We start from the raw sequence: 25,422 nt of genomic DNA on the forward strand, positions 1-25,422 counted from the left end.
CTTTTCTAAAGTGTGAATCTAGCCCCCTAACCGGTTTAGCTCAGTGGATAGAGCGTCGGACTGCAGACTAAAGTGTGAATCTGATCACATTATTGTCCTTCCTATACTCCTTCAGTGGACCCCATGTCTTTTAAGACCAAACCTAATCTTTTCGACATGATTTACAAGACTCTTTATTATTTAGTTCCGTCTCATCTCTCCTGCTTAGTCTTTCAGTGTTCCACCAACTCCTTCCTACGTGTGCAGCCCCAAACATAGAAATGCTGTAACACTCGCTTGTCATTTAACTGGAATGATCCTTTCTCTCACCTTGGTTACCCCTTATCTTCCTTCGTGAATGAACTCAGATATCAGTTCTTCCAAGATTGACCACCCCAGACTTGGTTGGATGGTACGTTCTCTTGTTATAGTACATCTTAATCTGTATAGAGATCATTTCTTTACTTAACCATTCCTTTCATTCAACTAGACATATTTTGAAGCCACAGATGTGTCTTATTGGTCATTGTATTTATGGTCTTAACACATGCCTGGCATGTATTGGCACTCAACAGGTGTTGAATTAATAAGTCTAAACTCAAAAGAGTTTACAGGGTGTTAAATAAGGAAAAATAAGTTAACAAAGAGCACAACAATGTATCACAGGTACATGAGAGCTACATCATCAAGGCATAGTTGAGGTTTCAAAGAGTAAGCAACCACTTTTTCCTAGGGGAATTTGGAAAGCCTTATAGGATCTGATACTTGAATTGATAATTGTAAGATAAATAGACATTTGAGCTTTACTCTACTCTTATCTCTTTTGCAGTTTTGCACATTGAATTAAGCTCCACTGATCCTATCTCAACAATACTCTGTACTTAAATGAGAGGAAAAAGGCAATATTCTTTTAAAAACACAAAAGAACATATAGAAGCAAGCTATTATTAGTAACTAATTAAACACAGAAAGGGGTCCAGGACCATGAGATATGCTTTTTATAATATCTTTAGATTATACCAGAACATGACAGAATTTTTCTATAAAGAATTAATAAATATTTTAGACTTAGTGAGCCTTATAATTTCTATAATAAGTATTATTTCAACTTGTCTTTGTAGCACAAAAGTAGCCAAAGATAATACATAAATGAGTGACCATTTGTGTGTTTCCAATAAAACTTTTTACTTTGAAAACTGGGTTGCAGGCTGGATATGTCCCTCAGATTTATGGTTTGTCAATCCCATAATATAATATGTAAACAAATTATGGCCTTCAGCCCAATTGTCTAAATGAAATTAGTTGTTAAACTTAATGAGGGATTTTTGCATTCCATTTTCCATTGTTTGTTTTTCATCAGAGTTAGTATATTTGAAGAACTTTAGCTGTGTGTGTTTATAGTCTACTTGTATAGGAGGTAATAAGAGAAGGTGCCATTGGTTTGTAAAAGATGCTGATAAATATAACTATTTTCGAGGCAAAGTTGGTATGTCAAATCGGATTCCTAACAAAACTTGAAATCCATTTGCAACGACAAGATAGTTACATTTGTTTCAAATGGGATTTCATCAAGAAACATGGGCTTTTGTGATCAGAGCACCTGGGTTCTCTCTTAGCTACATAATTTACACCAGTTCAGCAAACTTGCTACAAGCCAGTATACTTACCCATGAAAGTAAAATAATACTTCACATCACATTTGTGAATTAAATGAGGTTTGGGGGGATACTTTGTCAGTTCTAATGTGTATGATTATAAAGCCTATCCTATATAATAAAAGGCTAATATGCAAATAGGCCGAATGGCGGAACAACTGGAACAACCAAACAATCAGTCGCTATGACGTATGCTGACCACCAGAGGGCGTGTGCAGAACACAGCAGGCCTTGGCTGTGGTGAGATGGTGGAGCAGCTGAGCGGGGGTGCCAGACCAGGGTGGGGCACCAGTTTCTGTCATCGGCGCGAGCCTCTGGTGGTTACTGAAAATTCTTTGCTCCCGCACGCCACGGTCCCACCTGGCACTCGCACCCACGGCCAGTGCTGGTCCTGCTCACACCTGCAGCCAGCACTGGAGCCGCTGCTCACAACCGCTGCCGGTGCCCAGCGCTGGTCCTGATCACTTGGCACCATTAGCGGGTACAAGCAGCAGCTGCTGGCCCTGATCACCCCTGAGGGCTTCTCCACCTCCCCCTGCTCCTGAGGGGCAATAGGAGCAGCAGCCACTGCTTGCATCTGCTGCTGGCATCAGCCTCAACTGCTCCATGCCCCTGCCAGCAGACAGGGGACCGGGGGCCACAGCGGGAGGGGCTGGGTGGAGTGGCAGAAGATGGGTGAGACCTGCCCCTGTGCCTTGCGGCCCACAGTTCCTTTCAAGGTGCATGAATTTGTGCACTGGGCCCTTAGTATTTTAATAATATACTTAAGAGAATATTTACTTATGTTGTGTTGCTAAATCCAATGGTCAATTTCCAGTTTTCACCTTAATTAACCTACTAGAGGATTTGATACTTTGGATCATTGCCTCATTCTTAAATCATTTGCTTCACTTGCATTTCTAAACCCCACACTTTCATGGTCTCCCTTCTATCTCAATCACCTTTCATTCTCAGTCTTCTTTGCTGGCACTTTCTTTTCTCGCCAACCTCTTAGTTCTCCAGAGCTCAGTTCTTGGTGCTCTTTGCTTTTCTATCTTCACTTGCTCTTTAAATGATGTTTTCAAATCTTAGGGCTGCTGAATAGCAAGTCTATATTTCCAGCTCAGCGCTGTCTCGTGAACTCTGAACTCATTTGTATCTAACTGCCTACTCAACACCTTCACTTAGATGCAAAATAGGTCTTTCAAACCTAGCGTCCAACACTGAACTCCAGGTGTCAGTCTGTCTCCTGCAGCAAGCCTACTTTGCTCATAGTCTTCATTCCAATTGATAGCAACTCCTTTTTTCCAGTTGGCTGGTCAAAAGGCTGCGAGGGCCCTAGCCAGTTTGGCTCAGTGGATAGAGCGTCAGCCTGTAGAACAAAGGCTCCTGGGTTTGATTCCTGTCAAGGGCACATACCTCGGTTGTAGGCTCCTCCCTGGCCCAGGACCTGGTCGGGCTCCTGCAGGAGGTAACCAATCGATGTGTTTCTCTCACATCGATGTTTCTCTCTGTCTTTCCCTCTCTCTTCTACTCTCTCTAAAAATCAAGGGAAAAATATCCTTGGGTGAGGATTAAAAAAAAAAGCTGTGAAGCTCCTACACTTCTTTCTTTCTTTTTTTTTCCAGTTTATCTAGTTAAGAATATTTTTTTATATAATCATTATGAAATTCAGGATTTTCATCAAAATGTAGATAAGAATTTATCAAATTAATTATTCTATGTTAAGTTCAATGACAGAAGTATTCTTTTTTTTTCACTTCTCTTCTTTCATGTCCCATATCAAATCATTCAGGAAATTATTGATAAAAAATATAATTAAAAATAGATATAATATATTCACCATCCCCGTTACTATCCCTGGTCTGAATTATCATGGCCTCTCACCTAGATTATTGCCAAAAAACTACTACCTTGTTCTCAACACAGCAGCCCATGTTATTCTTTTAAAATAAAAGTCAAATTGATCAAATCACCCTTCTACTCAAGGCTCTTTAGAGGGCCTAACTTCATTCACAGTTAAAACCTTATTGTGGTCACCCTAGCCAGTTTTGCTCAGTGGATAGAGCTTCGGCCTGCAGACTGAAGGGTGCCAGGTTTGATTCTGGTCAAGGACACATGCCCAGTTGTGGGCTTGACCCCCAGTAGGGGGCGTGCAAGAGGCAACCAAACAATGATTCTCTCATTACTTATATTTCCATCTCTCTCTCCCTCTCCCTGTCTCTCTGAAAGCAATAAAAATATATTTAAAAAAACCCAACCTTATCGTGGCTTACTTTGGCCCTCCATGGTCCAGTTCCTCTTCACATTATCTCTTGACAACCTTTTCTATCATTCTCTCCTTCATTCACTCAGCTCCAATCACACTGCAGATATATAACTGCGTTAAGGTCTTTGCACGGGGTATTTCCCCTTCAGCAATGGTTGTTCCTCATATACCCAAATGGCTAACTCCTTCATCTTCTGTAAATCTTCATTCAGGTATGGACACCTCATTGATAATTTTATTTAAAACTGAAACCCTCTCCTGACCTCATTCTTCGGTTGCACTTTTTATATCACTAATTACCTTCTAACTCACTAAGTAATTTACTTATTCTTTAAGGCATATTGTTTGCTGTCTCTTTTTTTCCCAGGAAGACAGGGACTCTTTGTCTGTTTTTATTCACTGATATATTCTAAAGTGTCTGGCAGAGTCCTAGCACATAAATATTTATTAAATAACTGAGTAAATATGTAATATTACATTTTATTGTACATTTGTATCTTTACATCTATATATTTAAATTTATATATAAATGTGCTTTAATAACAATAAATCTGTTTGGGGAAATCTAATGGCACACTACATATTTAGCATTTCAAATTTATTCAATGGATTAGAGAAATTCAATACTTGTTGATGCTCTTCATACAACAATGGGCTCAGTAATGTTGGAGTAGGTAGTTTGATAGATATGAGCAGGGAAAGATAGCTAAGATCAAAGGGAAGACTTGGGAGACATGACAAGCAAGAACCATCCAAGAATGAACAGACCTAAGAGTGAGGAAGGGGAGACTTGAAACCTCCTCCAAGATGTGGTATAACAGATAGCTTAACATCTGGTTGGGGCAGCCTTGAAACCGGAGGAGGTTTGGGTTTTGTTTTTTCGTTTTGTTTTGTAAACTCCAGAGTATTAAATTACAAAACCCAAACTGGCGGGGCATTTGGTTTGGCTCCTGCCAGCTAAACTTCCAGCTTGGATTATATCTGAGTATATTTCCTTTAATTGCAAATAAACTCTCATATGCTTTGCAATTTGGTACTGTCTCTCATTGAATTCCTTCTTACAAACAAGACAAGAACCAGGGCACAAAGCCCGTCTCTAACAATAAATAAGATATAGGTATTTAGCACTAGCTTGATAAATAATGTTAAAACTATGGTAGCCAAACAAAGAGATGTGTACGGCTCTGAACTTGGGTAAAGATATTAAAGAAATATTATTCTCTCCAGTGACAGGTGAGATTCCAAAATGCTGCAATAGGCTGAGATGATAGTTTCACACTATTAAACAAACTTTAACTGTGAATATTAACATGCATAAGAATATTTGATACTTAGTTTGCACCACTATTTCACACGTATTAGTTGATTTGATTGTTATAACCCCTGAATTGTGTGACATTGTCATTCCCCATTGATAGATGAGAAAAAAGGGCGTTATTAAAAGACATGATCAGGATCATACAGGTAATTATTGTGAATATCATGCGTTCAGCTCAGGTCTTCTGACTGAATCTCTAGCCCTTTCCTTGTAGCTTAGGTCAGCTACTTTTGAGAAAAAGGTCATTGCCCTGTGTGGACAGAGAGGATCACAAGACTAAAAACCAGTTTCCTCCACTGAAAGTTATAAGGACTTTGATTTGTTTCAAGCTCCAGTTAAGCTTAACAGGTGAAAAGTCACATAAAATTTAAAATGAATTTAGGCTGAAATACCAGAAGGGAGATGATAAAAACTCACTTTAGCTTTGCAACAATCAGAATGTTTCTAGAGGGGGGCAGGCAGCCCATATGGGGAGCTGCTGGTTGAGAGGTGGTGAGAGACCATTATCCGAGCCCACCCACTTCTGGAGGAAAGAGCCAGACTGCTCAGAGGTCAGTCTGTTCAACAAGGGGGACCCCAGGGCTTTCTGTATGTTCAGCAAAGAGAGCCTCCAGTGACCACCTCAAAGGATAGCTCCATCCCCACTCCTGGCTCTGATGATGCCACCACTTGTCACATTGTAGTCCTGAGGCACACAGGTAATGGGCTACCTGCTTGATACACTGTGATGGAACCTACACCCAAACTAAGGCCCCTCGGTCATGAACTCCATAAAATCCTTTCCCAATCGCTCTCAGTGTGGAACCCTGGAAGTGAGCCTCGTAGGAGGCTTCAGGGACAATGGGCAGTTGTCACAAAAATGTACTCATCAACTTCTTAGTGAATTTGACAGACAGGAAGATAACATTCACCTAATGACATTATATGTGACAGAATTAAATGACCTGGAAGAAAATGAAAAACACTTCCCAATGATTTATGGCATTGCTGTCAACACCGAAACTGCAGAGATTCACAGTCTCCTTCCAGGATTGCGGTCCGGAGGAGCTGCGAGCTGCACCAGCAGCGACTCAGCAGGAGGACTGGTGATTCGTTCCTCCGATGCGAAGACAGAGCAACTTCACACAAAACCTTATTCTTGGATGCCGTTTCCACATGTGGATTTCTGGTTGCAACAAATACTGAAGAGCCTTTCCATTTCACCTCTGGCTGACCCCCTCGCTCCCCACATTGTGGAACATAGTAGATCTACCTGATTTTTTTTTTAAAAACACACACTATTTCCTGGAAAATAAAGCTCTACCCTACAAACAAATAAACAAACAAAAAGGAAAGCATCTTTTCTCCAGCAAGTTAAAAATAGGAATTACCAACGAAAGCAATTTTGGGGCATGACAGAGACAACTGGTGGGAGTTGGACAGAATATGGTTTGGGAACTACATCCATTGAGTCTTAGTATCTTTTAAATGACTTTCAAAATAAAATCTTATTTTGGCAAAGGAAAATAAAAAGAATGTTTCTAGAGTGATCTACTCACTTTTGTCAGTGTACAAACAATCCTAGTAATATTGACTGACATATATTGAGTAGTTACTATGTGACAGACATTGCATTTTTAACTATTTAATCCTTAAGTGTCATTGACAATCCAGAGGTAGTTTCGCCAAGAGAAAAGATGGTGGTGGCGATGGAGTTGGAGGTGGTGGGGTTGAGGAAGAGAGCTGAGGTCTGAAAGCTGGAGGTGGGAAGACTTAAAGAAATTATATTTATTTTCAAATCCAAGCAGCACTATCATGTGAAAGAAAGATGAGAGGTTCATTGGTGGAATCTTAGCTGCAAGAGAAGTTTCAAGAGTCAGAGTGACTGAGCTTCAGACTTGGGCTCAATAAAGCTGAGTCACCTGACTGTTAAAATTATTCAAAAATGCCATGGGCTTTTCCCGAGGGATTCAAGCTCACACAAAGGAAGCCTTTAAGCACTGCCTGAGTGATCTTATCTGTAAGGAATATTGTGGAGGGGAATCCCTGCCCAGGGTAGAATGACTCAGACAACTTCCTTCCAAGTCTACGATTCTGTGACTGTTACATTAGCCCAAGGGTAAAGGACTTTGGGGGTAAAGGACTCTTGGACAGCTATCAGCAGTCTGCGCAATGCACCCGTCATTGGCGCCTGGAATCTTGCTGCCTCTTGTGGAGCCTCCACGTAGTGAAAAGGGGCAGAGCTACTTCTTGGGCAGTTCCCACAAAGCCAGGCCTTTCTAGGTCCCCTTTTCCTTGTCTCCCTCCAGCCTGCTGGCCACAGCAATGCCCCATGATTCCAGTTCATCTTGCTTCTACAGAAGTCTCTGGTAAAATGTTAATTTAGTCAGTCTGATTGTTATTAAATCATAAGAGACAAATATGTGGCTGTTAAACTTTATCTCTGGCAGTGGGACCACACAGCCAGCAAAACAGAGGTTACTCATTTGACACCTTATTTCTGAGGATTTGTCAACCCCTTCTTTTTCTATTTCCTTTATTGAGAGCCATATAAAGTGTTGGAGCCTTTGAGAAACATCTTCGTTTATTGCTCCTAGATTCTGTGGGTCAGCAAATCTTCAGCCTGGGGGTGAGAGAAGCTAAAGTACAGCCCCAGCTACACTCTTCCAAATCAATGGTGCCTCGAAAAATATGAGTCAAGATTATAAGGGAGAAGGAAATGTAGTAAGAAAAGTGGAAAAGGAAGGAACAGAAATGCAAAAAACAACAACAACAACAAAAAAACCAACCAACCAAACCAACCAACAAAAATAAATTCCAAAATGGGAAGGAGCAACATGAAAATAAGAAAAGGAATAATAGTTTCTCCAGGGGACAGAGGGGAAAGGGCGGGGGGGGGGGGGGGGTAGAACAAAAAAAAAAACAACCACTGTATCATGGGTTAGTTAAAAAAAAATCCCCACCTCCATTATAAGACAGATGAGTCTCATGATAGTAAAATTGGACCCTGGCAGAAGAAAGAAGTCCAAAGGTGATAAATTCTGGCATCTTGAACTTGACATTTTTTCCTGGGAATGTTTTGGCTGTGGTGTAGGCAGTTGTGTGCTGGGTGGCTGCAGACTGTGTGGAGATAGATATTCTGGTTTCAATGCGTTTCACGGTTTTAATAAGAAACTGAATTCATTTTCTTCAGATGGATACCTTTAGATTATATAAAGGTAAGAGGCACCTCTCAGCATGAATAAACTCCTCTCAGCAAGAACAAAATAGAAAGACACGTGAAAGTTAATTTGGTTTTGTCTTTTGAAATGTCAGGTTTCTAGAAAAGAAAACAGGGAAGCTTTTTCTTCATTAAAAACAAAAATTGCTTTCCACCCTGTGTGAGACTGAGTTCTGCTGAACGCACAAAGCTTCTGCACGATGTGGAAGAACTGGCCCTTTTGCCGGGAGAGACGCTCCAGGCTTAAGTGTCAGCCTGGGAAGAAGGAACACACATTTCCCCTACTGACATGCACAGCCCAAGAAGCTGCAGCCTGTGTTTGGTTTGTGTCCACCTGCAGGTGGACACACATGCAGAGTTCTAGAGAAGAGAAACAACTGGATTTTTGGAGGACTTACATAGACGCATCATTTTTTTTTTCTTAATTTTTATTTATTGATTTGAGAGAGAGAGAGAGAGAGAGAGAGAGAGAGAGAGAGAGTAAAAGAGAGAGATTTGTTGTTCCGCTTATTTATACATTCATTGATTGGTTCTTGTATGTTCCCTGACTGGAGATAGAACCCACAACCTTGGCTTATCAAGATGACCCTGAGCTACCTGGCCAGGGTACCTGGAAGTGTTATTCACAAGATTATTGCTGCCTTTAAATATAAGTTTTCTCAATGAAAATATCAGCACAAAACAAGCGATCTAAACATGGCAAACATTTGCAAGAGAACTTAACTTACTTACCGTCTTTGAGGGCATGATTCCAAACAATGGGAACATTAGGCCAGGCAGCAAAGCTGTTACAGACAGGGGCAACGCTTCTGTAAGCCAAAATATGCCAACAACAAAGAGTGTGTAGGCACATTTCGCTTCCTGGAAATAGCAAAACACAACATGAAATGATGGGGCTGGGAAATCGTAGTTCAAATCACAACCACATTTGCTGAATGGAGCCATGTCACAGCAAAGGAGGAAACTGTGAGGCCTCTGCACTTTGAGTTGGGGGGTTAACTGTCATTCTTGGGGGTTCCAAGAGCAAAAATCGAATACACATGAAAAATAAAAGACATTTAAAATTCCTCATTCATTACATTTCCTTCACATTTCCTTCCAAGCATGTAGTCAACTTTCTGTGCTCATATCAGTGTGTGTGGCTGCTGGTGCCCATCCATTTGGCTGATGAAATGCACTCCCAGTTCTTCTGGAGTACAGGAAGGGCAAGTTACAGCCGCCTTTTAGTTGCATTCCTTGGTGCCTGGTTGTTTGGGACCCATGCACACCCACCTTTCTTCCCTTCTGCTAAACGGGAGAACATTTTTGCATGGCATGGAAGAGACTGAATTAGTTCCTGAGTGATGTGAACTTGGAGGTGAAGAACCTTCTGCCTTGCTTTTTAGAAGGACAGCTGAGCTCCTTAGGAGACACAGGGAGACTCAACAGGGTTGCAAATCTTAATAAATCTGTGAATCTGCTAGGTATAAAACTGTGGATTTCTGTTTTATGGCATTGCTAAGAAATGGTTGAAATTCATCATTATATTTGGCGTACATACATAATTTTCATAGGAAATTATCCAGAACCTACTAAGGGATTAAGAAAGATTAATATCTATTATATATATAGCATTGTTTTACTCTCACACTATTAATCTTTGCAAATTCTGAACTGAATTTGAAAAATTTTACAAAAACTATCTGAGTTTAATGAAATCTTTTACTTAAGATTTTCCCAGGGCAATATAATTTCTAGCTCTGCTGCCCCCTGATTCACCTACTTCAGGGTGAGCTCTCTGGTTTTGGCATTTACTCACCCAGTATCCCTGCACTTTAGTGGGTTTCTAAGCAACCCTTAATAATCCAGGATTACATCATTTAAAAATTTATTGATTTTTAGAGAGAGGAAGGGAAGGAGAGAGAGAAAAAGAAATCAACTTGAAAAATATTGAAACATTTATTGGTTGTCTCCCGCATGCACCTGGACCAGAGATTGAACCACAACCTAGGTATGGGCCCTGACTGGGAATCAAGCCTACCACCTTTTGGTGTATGGGGTGATGCTCTAACCAACTGAACCGCACTGGCTAAGGCTATCTATATATATGACTGTCTGACCTGTAGCTATGATGTGCACTGACCACCAGGGGTAGACACTCAACGTAGGAACTGCCGAGCTGCAGTGTCTTGGCAGCTGCGGTTCTTGTGTAATGCACTCGGAACCAGAAAGGAGGGAGACCGAGTTCAGGGTGCATCACCCAAGAACCACCCTCTCTCAATCCAGGACCCCTCGGGGGATGTCAGAAAGCCAGTTTCAGCCTGATCCCCATAGGCCAGGCCAAGGAACCCCACTGGTGTACAAATTCGTGCACCAGGCCTCTAGTATCATATTTATTGTTTTTCATCTTTTTTAAGAAGAAAGAATAACGGTTTTTGATGTTGACAGTTTTATACAAAGTCTGCCCCTATAATCTCAAATAAACAATAAAACAAAGCTGAGCCTTGACTTTATCTCCTAACTTCTTCGGAAAAAAAAATTGTGAATACAAATACAGCTTAATTTAAAATGTCAATGTAGGGGAAAGACCAGGCTTATATTTTCCTTAGAACAAACATGAATAACCCCAAAGCTCCTCCTGATGACTTTTTTTCTACCATAGAAAGGTATTGAACCTAGATTTCAAAGACAAAAGGGACCCTTTTACTATCTTGCTCTTTAGGCACAACCAACCAGTCTCTTTGTCCTCTATCTCCCCATCATTTTACCTCTCAGATCTGCCCCTCAGCCTTAACCCCACTTCTTCCACCGCAGGCAAGGCTGTTCCAAAACCAGGTCATCTTCTAAGAATCCACTTTGATTTTGTCATTCTTTTGCATAAAACCAGATTAAGGGGCTAGCCACCCTGACAGCTATCTAGAGCACAAATCTATCAGTGACTGCTAATATTAAAAAATTAAAAAAGAAGGAGGGAAGGAAGGAAGGAAGGAAGGAAGGAAGGAAGGAAGGAAGGAAGGAAGGAAGGAGGGAGGGAGGGAGGGAGGGAGGGAGGGAGGGAGGGAGGAAAGAAAAGTGGAAGGGAGGGAGGGGGAAAAATGTTGCTAGCTAATTCTGTTCACCACACATAACCCCTGCCATGAGAGATAAAATTTCATTCCAACACAGATCTACTTCATCTAGACAGTCACATTCTGCTCAGATAGGGCAACTTTGGGACCGGAATAAAAAGCAAAACTTCCTATATTAAATTATTACCCTGCCCAGCCAACACTTTCATATTTTAATAGTCCTAGCCTTTATTTAAAACAATCAAATCAGTGATTTTCAGTGGTTGCTTGAAAACAATTCAAAATCCCTATTCAAGGCCACCTTCAGTCTAATTATACTAAGACTTACCCCATTACTTCCTGACATCAACTCTCTATTTTTAAAGAGTCTTCTTTACATATCTTCTTGACATCTGTGTTCTGATCCCTGGTCTCATCATGCATCCTTTTACTAAACTCTAGTCCATAATATTAAACCATACAGTCATACCAGCAAGTCCCCAGATGCCCTAAGTACCAGCTACTACTGGCTGTGACCCTATTTTGGACTCCGGAACTCTGTGACCCAGTGACTTTAGATGAAGCAGTTGCAGGCTGATGGCCAAGTCTAGCAAGAAAATAAAATGTACGACTCACAGTGATGTGTGTGTGAGTATTTAATTTGAGTCAGGAGTTAAAAACCAGCAGATTTCATATTAAAAATCGAGTATGAATTTCTGGCTTCTCTTGAAAAACTAAGAAAGTTGGTAACATTGGGATCAGATTCTTCCATGTCAACAATTCTCCAGACTTGAGAAAAGCTTACCCAAGACTGCTGTGCAGATTTCAGCTTTGTACAATACCACGACTCCATTTCACGCATTCTCTTGCCTGCTTGGCCTTTCTCAGCATTTGAGTAACATCTCTGAAAAGGAAAATGCTACCTACCTTTCCTGCCTCAAAAATCTTGCTTCACCGTCTCAGAATCAACACTTGGGTTGCTCATTTGAATTTCCCTGTGTACCCACTCTGTGGTCCATGGACCAGCAGCATCAGCATAATCTGAAAGCTGCAAAAAATGTGGAATCTCAGGCTTGCCCCCCAACATACTGAATCAGGACCAGCAAGTTCCTGAGGTGATTCTGATAAGAATCTATATAAGATTCGATAACCTATATAAGAATCCTATAGGTTAAAGTTTGAGAAGCATGGCTTACTTCCTCTTCCAGATCTTCCATTTTATCTTTAACTCTAGGCTCAAGTCTCAAACAGGAATGTGCTCCCAGGCAGTGCCCTCCTGCCCAAGCTGAGTCCCTAGATGCAGAACCTCTTGTGAAAACTTGCCTATCCCTCAATGTGCCCCTGGCTAAGGCACGACATCTGCATTATTCCTAATAGCTACCTTCCAGGAATTTGTGGGAACACCCCATTTTTTCCATATTTAAGGAAACTCAGAGTCTAGAAAGGAGGACAACAGCATTATCCCGCTCTGATGGGGGGATGGCCATCTGTCCCAGTTGCCTGAGGACAGGGCTGGTTTACCCATGTTGCACAGGTGTTCCTTCTGATTAGCAACCCTTTAGACAACAGACCATAACCTGGCTCTGACCCCTGGATTATGTGGGAGCACTTGAGACCTCAGTTTCTCAACTTCACTCCACTTGTTTGCTTTTCTGACCCATTCTGATATATAGAAACATGTATTTGCTTTGTATTTAGAGAGGAGAAGGGAGTTTAAGTGTGTGTGGGGGTTCTAATTGCATAACCTTTATCTAGACTGCTGATCATAGCCTTTATAGACAGAAAAGCTTATTTAAAAGGTGAAGATATTGCCAAAACCGGTTTGGCTCAGTGGAAAGAGCGTCGGCCTGCGGACTGAAAGGTCCCAGGTTCGATTCCGGTCAAGGGCATGTACCTGGGTTGCAGGCACATCCCCAGTAGGAGATGTGCAGGAGGCAGCTGATCGATGTTTCTCTCTCATCGATGTTTCTAACTGTCTATCCCTTTCCCTTCCTCTCTGTAAAAAAATCAATAAAATATATTTTAAAAAAATAAAAAAAAATAATAAAAGGTGAAGATATGTACCTAGTAAAACAAAATTTTTTTTCTGACATGACAAAATAAAGGGACGGAAAAATAACATTTATGATACCTTCTGCATGCCAGGTACTATACTTGGTATTCCACATGGCTTATTTAGTCTCCACCAAAATTTCATGTAGGACTAAGGATCAATTATCACATTGCTGTTATGTAGTCGAGTTGGGGTTCAATCCTAGCATAAACTCCCTGAGGGCATACCTCATTTCATTTACTACCCCATTCTCAGCACTTAAAACAGTGCCTGACATGTAGTTAGTGCTCAGTAATATTTAACGAATGAATATTTCTTCTCTGTATTTGTGCTACAATGTTTTTATTCATATATCTTGATCTCTGTATAAAACAGTCATTGTCCTAGGAATGAAGTTCTTTAGCATAGGTACCTCTTTGCTTTTCCTTGCTCTATTTTCCATTTTATCTCCTAATTGTCTGGCACCAGATATCTTGACCCTCACTCCAGTGGGTGAATGTCTCTACATTATTCCTGAATCTCACATTTTTCTTGCCAATAAACTAGAATTGGAATTAAAAATTTGACCTGCATAGGTTAATATTCTACAGTTGACATTCTTCCACTTACCTAGGTCCCATTTAACTATATCGTGGTCATATCTGGTCTTAACCACCTCAACTACAGGAAGCCAGGGCACTTGCTGCCCAGGTAGAAAAGACAAATGAAGCGATCGATGATTTGGCAATTTGGATAAATTCTGCCCCTCCCCCACCCACCACCACCAAGTTCTGACTGTCACATTATCTTGGCTGATTATATTTAAAAATCACCTTGGCTCCATTTTAAATTATAGCTCCAGATGGAACTGAAATATAGAATAAGCTTTAAAATATAGGATTTTTTGCACCCTTCCTTCCATTTTTAATGACATACTGACTGATATTAGATAGCAATTTGCCTGATGAATTAGTACGTGCGGATATGATTTCTCAGCACAGCTTGAGAAAAGTAGGACCAATCACAGGCCTCACACACTGCAACTGATTTTTTAAAGAGAACACAACACAATTAAGAAAGGAGAAAAATCATGCATTCTAAATAAGTATGCTATGAGAAAAACACTCTTATTATTTGACGGAGCCTGTAAGGACTTTGCATGGTTTGTGATACACCTACCACTTATGCAATGATTCCTCAAGACCTAATCCATGTACCTGACAAAGCTTGAAATGACTCTAATTATCTGGTGAAAGGAGGGCTGAAGAGTAAGAAGGAACTAAACTACAAAGTCAAGAAAAACTAACTAGCATTTCTTGTTCATTTTTAGGCCAAATGGAGATCAGGGAGAACTGGTGGCTGCATTGTGCCAACTGCCGGGAAATTTTTAACTCCTTCTTTTCATTTAACCTCCACATTAGCAATAGGGATGCAATGTCTTTACTCCCCATGCACCCAGTGGAACCGGAATAGCCATAGAGATCATTTAGTTCTCCAACCTGACTATGCATTAGAGTCTGATCAAAATTAAGTGCGTGGAATAACTGCCTCAGAAGCATTAGGAGTCTGTTAAGCCAGCAGCATCCTGGACTTCACATCCAGAGGTTGTGATTTTAAGCAAGCCCCTCAGGTAAATTTGGGGCAGCTGATCCACACGGCTAACATTCAAAACTCTTTGAAGAGTCCTGTTCATTTTACCGATGAGGAAATGGGCCAGGGGTAGCATGATCAAATCACTTGGGGAGGTTATTCAGAATATGCTAGATAAATCAAGACAATTGAGGTTACACTGTGCAAAAGTCCCTAAATCTCAGCCTTTTAAACAAACACGGCTTATTTCCTGGCCTTCGCTATTGGTCAGTCATGAGTTGTGGTTGCTCTGAATCTGGGCAGAGGAAGCCTCATCTCAATACACGCTCTTGTCATTGCAAATGCAGGAACGATGGAGCAAGGCAGCCCATGCACAGCTTTTAAAGGTCTGATGTAAAGAAGCAATGTCAGGAGGACATTGGGAGTCAGACAGACTTGTCCTTAAATTCTCCTGCTCCCTTTATAAACCATGTGACTTTGGGGCACATTTCTTAACCCCTTTGAGTCTCTGCTCATCTGTAAAATGGGGATGAAAATATTGACTATTTCTAATGGTTGTTATGAGGCATTCACATTTATTACTGTTACCAGAGTAAGTATAAAAGTGTATTATGGAAGGACAAGAAGAGCTTGTGGAAGAGACACCCTCCTTTTACACCAACATTCTTGTCTGTCCTTTAGTAACTCTTTTCGCTCTACCTGAAGTTCTTCCTTCAATTCTTTCTCCTGCATCCTCTCCTTCCTACAAGATCTGGCTTTATTCTCCACATCCTTCTGTCATGAAAGATCATCAATTCATCAGAATTATCAGCTATCTACCATGTGACAGGCATGTGTTTGGTGCTGGAGGAAACAAATTAAATGTGTTCCATGGTCTTTAGGTATTTACAGTCTAGATGGGAAGCAAGGATAAAGGCAAAATGGAATATATACTCTAAAGGCCAATGTATCCATGATGCATTGAGAACATAGAGGATGAGACTCCGCTTGTACACCAGCCTGAGCTGCCTTTCCCAAGAACAGAGCAAGAGGAAAGGGCATTCCAGGAAGACGACGCAGTATGTGCAAAGATAGAGGCACTAACCATGGGTATTCTAGGGACTGCGAATAGGGAAATATTGCTAGTGTGGGAAATGTGAATGGGAGATAGGCAGTGGGGTTTTGGGGAGAGTTGTTAGGACAAATAAATGGCAAAATCTTAAAGATCCATCAGTGTATACATGTTTGGTTTAAATATTTCCCCCTGTATGCAAAAGGGAGCCCCTGCAAAAGTGCGACTGGGGGATAAAATAGGACCAGGTTGGCATTTTTAAAATAGTACTCTGGCTGGAGACTTCAGGGAAAGAGTGTGAAAACGGTCCATGAAAGAAGGAGATGAAGTCAGCCTCAAGAAAGCAGTGCCAGCTGGAATGAAGCTGTGGAAGCAGATTGGGGTGGGGGTGGGTATAAGACTGTGATGGGTGCTTAGGAACAGCTGAAGCATCTGCGATGACACACGGGTTTCAGGCCGAGGAATGGGGTGAAGGGCAGCAGATGCTCTGAGGCAAAGAAAGTAGGAGCAGCAGGTCATGGACCCGTGGGACTGTTAGAGGTTTATCCACCCATTAATTACACATTCATAGCACAAATGATTTGTACTTGTACACAACCTTATGTGTGACAAACATTTGCCATCCTATATATAATGAAAGGCCAATAAGCAAATCTACCGAACGGTGGAATGACCGGTAGCTATGATGCACACTGACCACCAGGGGCGGATGCTCCATGCAGGAGCTGCCTCCTGGTGGTCAGTGTGCTCCCACAGGGGTAGCGAAGCTCAGCCAGAAGCCCTGAGCCGGGCTCATGGCTGGCGAGTGCAGCCACAGTGGCGGGAGCCTCTTCTGCCTCTGAGACAGTGCTAAGGATGTCCGACTGATGGCTTAGCGGAGGGAGCAGGCCTGAGCCATCAGTCGGAGATCCCTTGAGGGCTCCTGGACTGCAACAGAGTGCAGGCCAGGCTGAGGGACACCCAAGTGCACGAATCTCGTGCACCAGGCCTCTAGTAGTATATATTGACTTTTCAGCAATTGTGCAAGCTACTTGAAAGCATTAACATTTATTTAAACTTCTGCTTAGACCCCACAGTTCACTAAGCACAACATTTTGGGCTTAGCAAGTTCTCATAAAATATTCATGAGATAAAAATATATCAAATTTGATTTTCTGGTTTTATTCATCTACCACATTACTTTTAGCATGAGTTCTACTTTCTCTTTTTTTCTCCATCATTTTGATGCTCTCTGTGTCTAAAATATTCACTTTCTTAGAATTTATAGCATCCTCCTATTTATCTTACATCCTGTAATATTTTAAAGTCATATTTAAAATGATATCATTTATTTTTATTAAAATATTTAATTATTTGATTTGGCCCTTTAAAAGTTCTTTATGTTTCCTTGGAATTTGTCCCCTCCCTCTTCTTTCACTTGTAGTTTATTTAAATCCTCTCCCACACGTTTTCAATTTTCTATGTCGGACATCTAAGTAGGTCCTTTATTCCTTCAAAGATTACAGTTCTTTACAAGCAGTATGTTTCTCCCATCTGTTTAGTTTATTTAGATTCAGCACCATAAGTCTCTCATGATGTATCCTTTCTTTTATTTATTATAATTTCTATTCTAATTTTGAAATTTAAGATGTATACAATGAATCTATTGTGAAGGAAGCAGCACACGAAATAGAGCTGGCCCGTAAAGCTGAATTTCTTCCCTCCCTAACTCTTGCCCTTTGGCGAATAAGTTTGTTATGTGAGTTGTCTGAGTTCAGTGCTAAGAGGTGAGATTTGGGCTTCTTCCTTGGGTCTTGGGCAAGCACTAAAGCCCTGCTGTGTTGGCTCACCCATTCTCTTCTGTTTTTAAGTCTTTCTTGGCATAAAATATTTCCTAGAGAAATCCAGAAATACCTGAAAGAAAATGGACATCTGGTCTAGGTTTTACAACTAGTCAATTGGGGGATGCTGCTCAATAGCTATGCGGCTGTTTCCCTGTCTCATCTCAAAAAGGGATCCTAATTAATGGATAAACTAGATAGATGGAGACATCGTGGGAAGAAAGGCACTCTACAAACAAACAAAAAATAATTGTTATTCCATTTTCTCCTCTTATTGTTTCTCAAACCTGGCCTTCTCTTTTTATCTTTTTGTTTCATTATGGAAATAGGAAGAAAAGCCAAGACCTGGAAAAATAAATAAGGAAATAGCACAAAGTGCTGAGAAGAGTAAAAATGAACAAGATGTTAGGAATAGTCACAAAAGAATAATGTTGCACAGAGAATATCACTGGAACTATGGGTGTAGCCTAGGCCAGTTAAAAAAGTTTTTTATCTATGAATGTTTAAGAAATTTCCTCTCCAAAATGAGAAAATTCATTGCAATTATTAACTTCATTCAAATATTTACATAAATAGCAATTACATTATAGGCTTGTTTTACTGATTAGTATCTAATAATTGGGGAAGGACCTTGATGTCTATGTAACAATTAAAAGGACAGCATAGCCCAGCCAGTGTGGTTCAGTGGTTGAGCATCAACCTATTCACTAGGAGGTTGTGGTTCGACTCCTGGTCAGGGCACATGCCCAGGTTGTGGGCTCAATGCCCAGTGTGGGGCGTGTAGGAGGCAGCCAGTCAATGAGTCTCTCTCATCATTGATGTTTCTCTCTCTCCCTCTCTGAAATCAATAAAAATCTATTTTAAAAAATAATAAAATAAAAAGACGGCATTAATGATGATTCGGTGTAAAGTGATAAGGACATAGGATTCCACTAGGAAAGCAACGTTTACACCAATGTATTAGGAATATACCTGTTACCACTGTGGGAGATATAAAGAGATAGATATTCAGTTGAGGTTGTGATCACTGGCTCGAGAGTCTGGCAGATGTTGATTGGAAATGTTAGGGAAAGGGTCTCAAGGACGGGGCCATTCTTAGTGCTCTTCTTGCCAAATGTTAAAATGCAGCGTAGTATTTTGTAGCCTAGCTGTTAACAGGATGAGCTGGACAGGAACCCACACTGATAAGTGCAAGCCAACTGCAACTCATAAAGATTAAATTTGAGCTTCTGTGCAACTTATGCCCATGGGCTTCTGGGGTGAGGCACATCCTCCTTTGCTCTCAACTATCATTTCTATAAAAACTGAAACCCAGTTCTAAAGTCTCTTCCACCTGAAAGATATCAAGATGCCAGCCTAATGCCATGACTCATGGTAAGCATTTGATATGAAAGGGAAGGGGTATACAACGTGACAAGCTGACATGACCGGCTTGTATAGCTGGGACTCTGGGACATTCATCAAATGACACATATAAGAAGACCCACTGCTGCTTCAGTTTTCATGGGCTGATAATCTATACTAATAAAAGGGTAATATGCTAATTAGACCGGATGTCTTCCAGACGTCCTTCCGGACAAAGCCGCAGATGGTGGCTGCTGCTGCAAGGGCTGGGCCAAGGCTCAGGCAGCCGTGGCGGCTGGCAGTGGCAGCAGCATTGGTGTTGGGGGTGTCACCTTCCCCTGATCGGCTGGTCTCCTCCTGTAGAGCTATCAGTAGGACATCCCCTGAGGACTCCCAGACTGTGAGAGGGGGCAGGCCGGGCTGAGGGACCCCTTCCCCCAGTGAATGAATTTTCATGCACTGGGCCTCTAGTAGAGAAATAAAATAGAATACGCATTGCTAAGAGAGTCACTTTCAAAGATAGTCAGGAGCTGTTAAGCAAGTGGGGCCAATGCACATCTTGTGCCTCAATTCTCAGAGCTGCTATTAAGCTGCTAAACCTATTGCTAAACTCAGCTCAAGGCTAAGTGATAAGCTTGTGGACCAAGAACTGCTGTATGGACACACCCTACTCTTCCTCCCCCTTGTGACTTTCATCTCCCTTATTTACATATCGAAACCAACCAATTCCTGTTAATCTAGTCAACAACCCTTCACTTACTTGCATGAAAGAGTTACATTTTGTTCTCTCCAGAGCACAGTTTGAGTTGCTACCTGAGTCAACCTCTCCCCATTGCAACCCTTTTGATAAAATAAATGCCTCATGTTCTTTATTAGAGCTGAACCTCTCTTCTGGTTAACAAGGCCCATCCCCAGTGATAAGACTCACTGTGATTTTCTATCTTGAAGACATTAAGTAACATAAGGTCACTTGAGAAATTGCTTCTGTGGTTTGACCTGCTTAAAGCATTATTATGAAGAGAAATGCCTGAGTTGTTTATAGATGATTATCAAGCCACACTTTATGTAACTTTTCAAAATAAAAGGTAAATCTTCAAAAATATAGACAAGACCAACGAAAACCTCTTTTAAAACATAAATTAGAAGTTCTGACAGAACCCAAGATCAAATCCAGTTTCCACAATATCTATGTGGCCCTTGTTGAGTGGCATGCCTTTGAGCATCATTGTTCTCAAACATAAAGTGAGAATGATAGAACATGGATGATTGTCTTACTGTTCATAATGACGTTAAATAAGATAATTTAGGTAAAGCAGCTGACAGAATTCCTGGAACAGAAGCAAGCTCTTCTGAGTGAATCCCTTCTCTTTCCTTTGAACAGTACATTGAAAAACCACAGAAGGTCTCCCATCATGGGTGCCACATTTTAACTTGATATGGAATTAAGATAAGGGTTAAGGTCAGTCTATACAAATAATTCAATAACCAGTAGGAAACTGAAAAAAAATCAGTCAATAATTCATTGTTTGTTAGCTCTAGATCATGTAGATATATTAAGTTTTCATAAAGCAAAATTGACTTTTTGTTTTGCTTGAAAGCAACTTTTTGTTGCTTTATTTGTTCTGTTACTGTGAGTTTAGAAGCATAGGGCTCTCCAGTTTGGTAACCAGAAAGGTAAAATACATTGATTTGTATCTATGTCAAAGAAAGCCTCTACTTAAATTTTATACCTCCCAAAGGTATAAAAGCCTCTACTTAAATTTTATACCTTCCATACTCTCTGGAAAAAAGTTTTCCTTTCATTGTAAGCAACAGTTAAAAATAATATTCTTTGAATTTAATTGACAGTTGATTAAATGATTGTCTACGCATTTAGAGGAGCCAACAAATGAAATTATGTTATCGTACTAGCAAAAACCCCTCTCATTAACATGACGAGTTTTAACAAATAAGTTAATTAGAAGGAAAGGAAAGAGGAACACAGTTCATTAAATGCCAGGCCCACGGTTTCCCCACAGACCTAATGTACTCTTATCACAGCACCTTGAAAAAAAATCAATGACTGCATTTCTTAGAATACACTTTCCAGTTAATGAATTATGCACTGATATCATTGCTTTTTATTATCTACTTGTTTTCTCTTTGGAAGAGTTCATATTAACTTTATCTGAAAATTATGGAAGATAATCAGTGTCCTGAATTTATATGTTGAATAAGCAGCATAAATGATATGCAATCATGGCCTAAGTTTGTTTTAACTGGTTTAATTTTTTATTTTCACTGCTGTGAAGTAATTTTTTATTTTCACTGCTGAGACTAACCAAGAGATATGACACTAGAGCAGGGATCCAGATAGGAACCAGGATGTGCTCCTGGTAGGATCCAGCTGGGCCTAGGGAACTTCAGGACCAGGGGAGTGGGAAGAGAAGCCATCATGCATACCAGATGGAGTAACAATCTTCAAAGAGGGTTGGAGGAGGGTATTCAGAGTAGAGCCATGTGTCTGAGACTCAAATTTGTCATCTAGTGGTTGCCAGACTCCTAAAGGAGTGCTCAGAAGTAGCAGCAGTAGGAGGGGTAGGGAGGAGAAGGGAGGAGAATTCACACAGAATTTGCAAAACAAAACCAACCCAACCAAAAACAGTTGACTGTGCCTGCTGTTTTCACTAGAAATTCTATAAGAACTTGGGGACTCGGCCAGATGTTTGACCAAAAGGGGTGGGGAATTCTTCCCTTCTCCACAGGGGACCAGGAGGCCTCAGTGCAGGGAGAGGCTGCAGCTGGTGGTTGCCCCTGGCAGCAGACAAGCTGCAGCTGTGGGCGGCAGAGGCCAGTCCCTTGGCCAGCTTTGAAGTAGAGGAGACCTTGGCTCACATGAATTTCCCATAGAAATTCCCAGATTGGTGACCAGCTTCTGAGGGAGGCTGGAGGACCCACAGTATTGTAATTACAAGGAACCTCTTTTAATGCAAAATGGTATCACCTTGATTAATACTTGCTTTCCTCCATTCAGAGAAAAGGCATCATAGTGGGAATTGCACCTGCTGTGGAGTCATCATCACATTTGGGGACCCACACCACCCCACTTACTGCATGCCAGCCACCACTCTAGTGCTTGATGCGTGCTTACTCAATTCCCGCAACAAGCCTATTACTCTCCCAATCTTATGGAGAGAAGGTCAGATAAAGAGCTTCACAGACAAGAAAAAGCTAAAGGAGTTCATCACAGCCAAACCAGTACTATATGAAATGCTGAAGGGTAAAGAAGAGGAAGAAGAAGAAAAAGGTAAAGATAAAAAATTATGAACAACAAAGTGACAACAAATACATATCTATCAACAAGTGAATCAAAAAATCAAATGAATAAAAAATCTGATGAGCAGAATAAACTGGTGAATGTAATAGAATCAGGGGCATGAAATGGAGTGGACTGACAATTCTCAAGGGGAAGGGAGTGTCGGGGGGTGCGGGAAGAGATTGGACAAAGATCTTATATGCATGTATGCAGTACCTATGGATTCCGACAGCGGGGTGTCAGGGGCCTGGGGTGGGGTGGGAACTGGGTGTAGAGGAACTATGGGGGGGAAAAAGAGGGACATCTGTACTAATCTGAACAATAAAGATTAAAAAAAAAACCAACAACAACAAAAAAAGAAAGAAAAAAACCAGAAGCACTGAGAGGTTAAGCAACTTGCCCAGATCACACAGCTTGCGAGTGATCAATCTGGGACTCCTTGTACCAGCAAGTGACATCCATCATGCCTGGCACAGGGACAGTGCTCACTAAATGTCTGCTGATCATTTACTAAGGGGTTAAAAATGCACTGAGTTTATCATGTTGGACTTCATAGACTGACAACACTTAAAGAAAACAGAAAAATGCTTACAAGTCTGCCAAAATGAAATTAAATCTGGACCCATGGGGAAGGGCAATGCAGAAATCAGGAAACCCGTCAGTCAGCCTGTTTTCCAGGTTCACTTACCTTGGTGTGGAGGACGAGGGGCAGGGGCAGTAAAAGCAGTAGAGTGAAAACTATGAGGAGAAGCCGGCGATAAATCAAAATATAACTGAAGAATTTCATGGTGCTGAGTGGGTGCCTTTGATAGTGTTCTTCTCAAAATGAGGCTGAAGTTAAATAACCAGCCTGGATTAATATTTCTCCAGCTCATCATCTTCACTTTCTGCCCTAGACTGACCAACATGAGTTAAAATTAAATCTCAATCTTTATTGTTTTACTGTCACAATTAACATGGAGTGATAAGCCCAAGAATGTTTGCAAGAAATCAAAAGCCACTTGCTGGTATGGCTTTTGAAAGATAAAACTGTTCTTTCCCTGTTGTCTGTGTTTACATTAACTGGAATATAGACTGGACAAGTCTAAGAGAAGGCAAAATAGTAGGGTTGGTTGAGTTTGTCCATAATGAGGCCTCTACACCCTTCTAATATCCCCTGACTTTGAGCTCCCTAACAGAAGTAGTTATCACACTTAGGTTTCAGGAAGATATGAATCATAAACACTTGAGCAACTCTTGACTGGGTGCTTACAGAGGATTTTTCTGGAACTTCTGAGATAACATACTGAAGCAACCTTCTACCGATGTGAAGTTTGATCCACAGAACTCCTGACCTCTCTCGTGCAGGAGTCCTTGGCGCTCATTCAAAAGATAGCTAACACTGCTTCCGAAATTGAGTAGCATTTTCTCCCTGAAACCACACTCAATTGCACAATGATTTCTTCACGGTTTGAAAGCAGAGTTTTGGGAATTTCCTGGACAAGGTTGCCTCTTTTAATAAGAAACCTGAAGTTATCATAAAGCCTTATATAAGCACCCCCCTGCAAGACTTTTTCAGGATTGAGCTGATATTATCATGTTGATTCTAAATAATCAACAGGGACCTGGTGACAGAGGTGAATCATGAGAGCCATTCCAGGGTGTGTGGGTGTGTACACGTGCATGTATGTGTGAAGCTATGGAGGATGTATTTTGAAACTCCTCAGGGCTAGGTTTATTTCTCATTGTATTGTAAATTAATCACCCAATAAACCTCAACTAAGCAACTACTATGCATCTAGCCTTAGGTATAAACAAAACACATTTTCTTCTATAATTTATAGTCCATTTCTTTTGGCACAAATAACTTCACTTTTATCTCATCTGTGGTTGACATTTAGACCATATTTCTAATTTCACACTAATGTGACTCTGCTTTCTTTTCCCGTCAAGGAAAATAATTCTTTCATCAACACTCGCTATATTCTTTGTTTTTTATTTTTTTAATACTCACCCGAGGATATGCTCATTGATGAGAGAGAGAGAGAGAAGCATCAGTGTGAGAGAGAACAGTGATCCCTTGCCCCATCTGGGGATCAAACCCACAACCCAGGCATGTGCCCTGACCGGGAATCGAACCCACAATCCTTTGGTGTATGGGATGACATTCCAACCAAATGGGCCACACTGGCCAGGGCCACAACTCACTGTATTTTTAATGTAAATGAAAAAGCATTTTTCCTCTAAAAGTCTAAATTTCTAAATATATAATACATATAATGATTCAGGAAAAAATGAGCAATAAACAGAAAAAGTCCTAAATCAGAAAGAGAGGATAATCTTCTCTAATAATAAACAAACATGGTAATTGACCGTACCTTCGCTACACCTCCCATTGGCTAATCAGCACGATATGCAAATTAACTGCCAACAAACATGGCGGATAACTTGCATACTGCAGGCAGGGCAGGACAGCACGAGCCGCCAGCATACCGCCATCCAGGGCAGCCCCAGAAGACCCAGAAGCCACCTGATATGGTAGTAACTCTATCAGTAAGCACTCTGAAAGTCAGTGGCATAAATGCACCAATTAAAGGACAGATTATGAGGGTGAATGAAAAACAAAACCCACTTTAAATATGAAGACACATATAGATTAAAAGTAAATGAATTAAGCTGCAGCCTGTTTTGCTCAGTGGGTAGAGCATTAGCCCGTGGACTGAAGGTCCCAGGTTTGATTCCAGTCAAGGGCATGTACCTCAGTTGCTGGGTTGATCTCCAGCCCCTATCAGAGCATGTGCAGGAGGCAACCAATCAATGTGTCTCTCCCTTTCCCTTCACTCTCTCTAAAATTCAATGGAAAAATATCCTTGGGTGAAGATTAAC

At 41.0% G+C, this 25,422-nt stretch overlaps 2 protein-coding genes across 2 annotated transcripts in view; one reads left to right on the top strand and one right to left on the bottom strand.

Moving 5' to 3' along the window:
* SLC13A1 (solute carrier family 13 member 1) overlaps positions 1-23,398 on the bottom strand; it is an 85,053-nt gene extending 61,655 nt beyond the window's left edge. Inside the window, exons 1-2 of the mRNA XM_059711684.1 lie at positions 23,246-23,398; positions 9,132-9,260 (exon numbers count right to left, since the gene is read on the bottom strand). Of these exons, the coding sequence (XP_059567667.1) occupies positions 9,132-9,260; positions 23,246-23,344 (228 nt within the window). The 5' untranslated portion in view covers positions 23,345-23,398. The remainder of the gene's footprint in view (positions 1-9,131; positions 9,261-23,245) is intronic.
* Positions 5,305-7,587, top strand: LOC132211416 (protein N-terminal asparagine amidohydrolase-like). The gene has a single exon (XM_059656100.1). The coding sequence runs from the start codon at positions 5,962-5,964 to the stop codon at positions 6,454-6,456; it is 495 nt and encodes a 164-aa protein (XP_059512083.1). The 5' UTR covers positions 5,305-5,961; the 3' UTR covers positions 6,457-7,587.
* Positions 23,399-25,422: the final 2,024 nt, after the last annotated feature.

This window comes from Myotis daubentonii, chromosome 10 (assembly GCF_963259705.1).
Source record: "Myotis daubentonii chromosome 10, mMyoDau2.1, whole genome shotgun sequence".
Lineage (NCBI taxonomy): Eukaryota > Metazoa > Chordata > Mammalia > Chiroptera > Vespertilionidae > Myotis > Myotis daubentonii.

Bases quoted from the DNA above. Each gene is read 5' to 3' on its own strand.
- LOC132211416 (XM_059656100.1), top strand. From the start codon at position 5,962: ATGAACTCCATAAAATCCTTTCCCAATCGCTCTCAGTGTGGAACCCTG.